The 6,422-nt window shown below is 51.1% G+C and overlaps 1 pseudogene and 1 gene segment (V, D, J or C); both read right to left on the minus strand.

The window, feature by feature from the left end:
- Positions 1–3: 3 nt before the first annotated feature.
- On the minus strand, positions 4–2,797 carry LOC116465187 (immunoglobulin gamma-1 heavy chain-like; the record flags this gene model as incomplete). The annotated part of the segment is given in 3 exon segments: positions 4–49; positions 440–733; positions 2,773–2,797. Coding segments are annotated over 3 exon segments (365 nt in total), but the record flags the coding sequence as incomplete, so codon positions are not given.
- Positions 2,798–3,201: 404 nt separating this feature from the next.
- Positions 3,202–5,998, minus strand: LOC116810199 (ETS domain-containing protein Elk-1-like; annotated as a pseudogene).
- Positions 5,999–6,422: the final 424 nt, after the last annotated feature.

Consider the following 6,422-nt stretch of genomic DNA (forward strand, 5'->3'; position numbering starts at 1 on the left):
GTGTCAAGTGGGCACGTGGGAGGTGTGTCACAACATGGGGTTTTGGGCTCTGCAGAGAGAAGATTGGGAGTTACTGTGGTCTGGGAGGAGAGAAGGTGTCTGAGCTGAGGGAGTAGAGTTAGGCCTTTAGGGTGGGCTTAGGTCAGGGGCAGGGTCCTCCTGGATACGGCTCTTGGCCGGTCTGAGCCCAGCACCTGCCCCTTTGTGCACAGGGCCTGGGGTAGGGGCATCCTGGCTGTGCCTGCCTGGAGCCTGGTGGAAAAAGCCAGAAGACCCTCTCCCTGAGCATGAGTGCAGCGGGCAGAGGCCTCCAGGTGAGGAGACAGATGGGGCCTGCCCTGCTGCCCTGGGCTGGGGCTGCACAGCCGGGGTGTGTCCAGGCAGGAGGGCTGAGCCTGGCTTTCAGCAGACACCCTCCCTCCCTGTGCTGGCCTCTCACCAACTCTCTTGTCCACCTTGGTGTTGCTGGGTTTGTGATCTACGTTGCAGATGTAGGTCTGGGTGCCCAAGCTGCTGGAGGGCACGGTCACCACACTGCTGAGGGAGTAGAGCCCTGAGGACTGTAGGACAGCTGGGAAGGTGTGCACACCGCTGGTCAGGGCGCCTGAGTTCCACGACACGGTCACTGGTTCGGGGAAGTAGTCCTTGACCAGGCAGCCCAGGGCCGCTGTGCCCTCGGAGGTGCTCCTGGAGGAGGGCGCCAGGAGGCAGACTGATGGGCCCTTGGTGGAGGCTGCAAGAGAGGTGGCGCCATGTGACCACGGTGTGGGACAGAGCTGGGCCCAGGGCGCGGAGGCCCCTCGGTTCTTGCCTGTCCACGCGGGTCCAGACAGGGTCCAGTGTCTGGGCTCACGGGCATTGGGTGTGCACCTGGCTGGTGCCACCTGCCCCACCTTAGCCCCCTCCCTGCCCCAAAGCCAAGGTGAGGCCGGGCCTGCCCCAGAAAGCTTGCAGGACCGGCGGCCCTGTGGTGCCCTTCTGCAGGCACCCCTGCAGCCTAGGAGGCGGGGCTCGGCAGCCAGCTCAGCACTTTGTCCAAAAAAAACAAAAAAACAAAAAAAACAAAACCAAAACAACAACAACAGCAACAGAAAAACCAAAAAGAAAAACAGTTGTAAAAGGATTGTGGAAAAGGGATCTTATGTGTTCTAAGTTGGCTGTGATTGGGTTTATTTATTTATTTTTTTGAGACAGAGTTTCATTCTTGTTGCCTAAGCTGGAGTGCAGTGGCGCGATCTGGGTTCACTGCAATCTCTGCCTCCTGGGTTCAAGCGATTCTCCTGCCTCAGCCTCCTGAGTAGCTGAGATTACAGGTACCCACCACCACGCCCAGCTAATTTTTGTATTTTTAGTAGAGACAGGGGTTTCACCATGTTGGCCAGGCTGGTCTCGAACTCCTGACCTCATGATCCACCCGCCTAGGCCTCCCAAAGTGTTGGGATTACAGGCGTGATCCAGTGCACCTGGTCGGATTTATTTATTTATTTATTTATTTTTGAGACAGGGTCCCACTGTGTTGCCTAGGCAGGAGTGCAGTGGCACTCAGCACTGAGGCTGAGGGAGCTTGAGGTGGGAGGGCTCAAGCAATGCTCCCACCTCAGTCTCCCAAGTAGCTGGGACTACGGGCACGTGCCACCACACCTGGCTAATTTTTTTTGTATTTTTTGTAGAGACAGGGCTTCCCCATGTTGCCCAGGCTGGTCTCAAACTCTTGGGCTTAAGTGATCCACCCTCCTGGAGTGCTGGGATTACAGGTGTGAGCCACCTTGCCCAGCCTGGGTGGAATTATTCATAAGGTTTAATTAAAATTAGCTTTAATATTAACAGTTCGCTGATGTGAAACTGGAGTTTGATCTTCTCTGTTAAAGTGACAGTTTTCTGGAACATTGGTCTGCTCTTGATTATGGAAGGTTTTTCTTTTTTTTTTTTCCATCTTGAAAAATATATATTTACAGAAACAATTCCCCATTCCCTGGGACTCTTTAGAAAAAAAAAAGGTCCATTTTGGGGAAGTAAAACAGTGGAGACGAGTGTAGCACCGTCCCCCAAATCACCAACCCCCAGGTCCCAAGGCCTGGGCTGGGCCAGGGCTGACAGGGGAGCCCAGGAGTCTTTTGAACCCACTCTTCCTGCCTAGAATAGAGACAGGACAGGCTTTATGTCCCCCATTCCTCCCTCCCAACTCCAGGGACATTGAAAGCATCCTTTGTACCTACCTGCAGGAAATCGGGGGGCTGGGAGGGAGGGAACTGAAAATACACATTTGTTATAAAAAATAAACACCTGGGGGGGGAGGCGGCAGGAAGATTCCCCCCCAAATCCCTTCCTTAACATCCACCCCACCAAATATGGGAAGAGATGACTCCCTCTCCCCTATTGAAAAGCCCCATTTAAAAATAGATTATACTGTCAAAATGGCAGCGGGGGAGAGACAGGGAGACCTGGAGTACTGGCTGGAGGGGCCCCCCAGACAGGAACCACCCCCAAAAAACCCCTGCATTGGGAGGAAACAGGCAGGACCCCAGGGATTTTGGCAGACAAAGGAATGGCTTCTCAGGGGGAAGAAGAACAAAGGGACATTCCTCCCTGGCCAAAAAGTTGGTTAAAAAAGGATAAGCTGTCTGAGAGAAAGGTTGGGGAGGTGGAAATTTCTATTCCAAGGGGGTGATTCTTCCTCGGCCAAGACTGCCAACCCATTAAATGGTACAAATTCCTCCTGGACCCCGAGTATGGCCAGGAATAATAAAACGAAACTAACTAACTTCTACTCACATCCGAAAATGGAGACAGGGCTCCCTCATCTCCCCAAGGGCAGGCTGAGGAATAAAGAAAGAAAAGTCGTTCTCAAGCCAGACCCTGATTGTCTTGTCTTGGGGAAAAAAGTGGGGAGGTGGGGGAGACGTCCTAACCACCATAAAAGGTTAGGTCAGGTGCCTCCCAGTGGCCTTCAAAAAATACATAAATAAACCGCCCCTACCATTGAAGTAGGAGACGTGTCAGGGCAGCCACCGGGGGACTGACAGAAAAGAGAGAAGCTGTGGAAGCTGAGTGTTTTCTGTGGAGGAGTTAATGAGAGTTACTCCTGGGAGTAATTCTTCCCAAGGATCCCCGCCCCACCACAGTCAGAGCATGAGTCTCTCAGTTGAACTACGTTTCTCCTTGAGAGAGCATGGACGGAGGGACCCCAGAGGGGGTGGTGGCGGTCATGGCTTCTGGGGCCCCGGGGAGGGCACCACGGGGGTGGGGAGACCATCCACGCCGATGCCAGGGATGTGCACCTGGGCGCTGCCCCTGGACGGAAGCTGGAAGGAGAGCTTGGCCGGGCCACGGGGCGCAGGGGGACTCAGGGTGCTGCGGAGGTGAATGCCGGGAGGCAGCGAGCCGGGGTCGATGTGGGCGTGGGGAGCAGGGACAGGGTCAGCGCCGGCCTTGGCGCCTGGAGGCCGGAGCCACTTCCGGATCCCGGGGTCCGTTCGGGTCCCGGCCCACCTAGCAGGCTCGGGCTGACTGGAAGCTCCAGGTCCCGGGGCTTCCGGCCCTTCTGCCTCTGGGAGATCTGAGGGCGGGAAGCCGCGCGGCCCCGCCTGCCCTGCGGTGTCCGTAACGCCCTCGGCAGCCGGGCTGGCACCGCCCTCCTGTGGGGGGACTTCAGGCTCGGCCTTGGCGCTTTCCGGCACAAACCCTCTCCCCGGCATCTTCCAACTCGTCCCTGGGCCCTTCCACTTTCACTTCCGGGGGCAAAGGCCGGTCCAAACCCGGCTCTACACTCAGCTCTTCCGCTGTCAGGATGACCCGCAGAGGCAAGCCGGCTTCCTCAGCCTCCAGGCAGGCCTCCGAGGGGCTTGGACTGCAGGAGCTGCGCCGGGGAGCAGGCCGAGGCCGAGGGGGTGGCCGCGGCTGCAGAGACTGGATGGTGAAGGTGGAACAGAGGCCCGGACGCATGTTCTTGTTCCGGCTGTCGCGTGCCAAACCGCCAGGGCCTGCCATTCCTGCACCGTTGGGTGTGCCTGGCTTTCCTGAGGCAGTGCCCGCCGGGGCGGCATGTACAGCAGCAGGGGCCACATCTGCCATGGCGGAGGTAACCGACACCTCTGGTTGGGGCGGGCAGGCCTCAGTGAAGCACCCTGCGACCTCAGGATAGGACACAAACCTGTAGACTTATGCCATTGTCAAATTTGTTCTCTATCTTGAGGGCGGATCCAGAATTGAATAGTAAAAGAACATTAACTCCAGAGGCAACTAAAGAGATTGAATTTGTTGAAGAAAAAATTCCGCCAGCACAAGTAACTAGATCACTTAGCCCCACTCCAACTTTTGATTTTTGCTACTGCACGTTCTCTAACAGGCATCATTGTTCAAAACACAGATCCTGTGGAGTGGTCATTCCTTCCTCACAATACGATGAGGACTTTTACATTGCACTTGGATCAAATGGCTACATTAATTAGTCAGTTAAGATTGCAAATAATAAAATTGTGTGGAAGTGACCAAGATAAAATCATTGTTCCTTTAAACAAAGAACAGGTTAGACAAGCCTTTATCAATTCTGGTGCATGGCAGATAGGTCTTGCTGATTTTGTGGGAATTATTGATGATCATTACCCCAAAACAAAAATCTTCCAGTTTTTAAAATTGACTACTTGGATTTTACCTAAAATTACCAGACATAAACCTTTAAACAATGCTCTGACGGTGTTTACTGATGGTTCCAGCAATGGAAAAGTGGTTTACACAAGGCCAAAAGAACGAGTCATTGAAACTCAATATCAGTCAGCTCAAAGAGCACAGTTGGTTGCTGTCATTTCAGTGTTACAAGGTTTTAATTAGCCTATTAACATTGTATCAGATTCTGCGTATGTAGTACAGGGTACAGGATGTTGAGACAGCCCTAATTAAATATAGCATGGATGATCAGTTAAACCAGCTGTTTAATTTGTTACAACAAACTGTGAGAAAAAGAAATTTCCCATTTTATGTTACTCAATTCGAGCACATACTAATTTACCAGGGCCTTTAACTAAGGCAAATGAACAAGCTGCCTTGCTAGTGTCATCTGCATTCATAGAAGCACAAGAACTTCATGCCATGACTCGTAAATGCAACAGGACTAAAAAATAAATTGGATATCACATGAAAACAGGCAAAAAATATTGTACAGCATTGCACCCAGTGTCAAGTCCTACACCTGCCCACTCAGGAGGCAGGAGTTAATCCCAGACGTCTATGTCCTAATGCGTTATGGCAAATGGATGTCACACCTGTACCTTCATTTGGAAAATTATCATTTGTCCATGTGACAGTTGATACTTATTCACATTTTGTATGGGCAACCGCCAGACGGAGAAAGTACTTCCCATGTTAAAAGACATTTATTATCTTGTTTTGCTGTCATGGGAGTTCCAGAAAAAATTAAAATAGATGATGGTCCAGGATACTGTAGCAAAACATTTCAAAAATTCTTAAATCAGTGGAAAATTACAGATACAACAGGAATCCTGTATAATTCCCAAGGACAGGCCATAATTGAAAGAACTATTAGAACACTCAAAGCTCAACTGGTGAAACAAAAAGAAGAAAAAGACAGTAAGGAGTATAACACTCCCCAGATGCAACTTAACCTAGCACTCTATACTTTAAATGCTTTAAACATTTATAGACATCAGACCACTACTTCTGCACAACAACATCTTACTGGTAAAAAGAACAGCCCACACGAAGGAAAACTGATTTGGTGGAAAGACAACAAAAATAAGTCATGGGAAACAGAGAAGGTGATAACACGGGGGAGAGGTTTTGCTTGTGTTTCCCCAGGAAAAAACCAGCTTCCAATTTAGTACCTACAACTTACAGAAGGAGTTGCCATCCAGCAAGGAAGCAAAGCCGCCGACCTGGGACCAAATAAAGGAGCTGACACAGTTAGCTAAGAAAAGCCTGAAGAAAACAAGATCTACAGGTATATCCCGCAGCTCCGAAGAGGCAGCGACCAGCGAGAACGGGCCTTAATGACGATGGTGGTTTTGTCAAAAGGAAAGGGGGATATGTAGGGAAAAGAAAGAGAGATCAGACTTACCATGTCTATGTAGAAAGGGAAGACATAAGAACCTCCATTTTGACCTGTACCCTCAACAATTGCTTTGCCCTGAGTTGCTGTTAATCTGTAACTTTAGCCCCAACCTTGAGCTCACAAAAACATGTGTTGTATGGAATCAAGGTTTAAGGGATCTAAGGCTGTGGAGGATGTGCCTTGTTAACAATGTCTACAGGAAGTATGCTTGGTAAAAGTCATCGCCATTCTCCAGTCTCAATAAACCAGGGGCACAATGCACTGCGGAAAGCTGCAGGGACCTCTGCCCAGGAAAGCTGGGTATTGTCCAGGGTTTCTCCCCATGTGATAGCCTGAAATATGGCCTCGTGGGACGGGA

This window comes from Hylobates moloch, unplaced genomic scaffold, assembly GCF_009828535.3.
Source record: "Hylobates moloch isolate HMO894 unplaced genomic scaffold, HMol_V3 SCAFFOLD_3615, whole genome shotgun sequence".
Classification (NCBI taxonomy): domain Eukaryota; kingdom Metazoa; phylum Chordata; class Mammalia; order Primates; family Hylobatidae; genus Hylobates; species Hylobates moloch.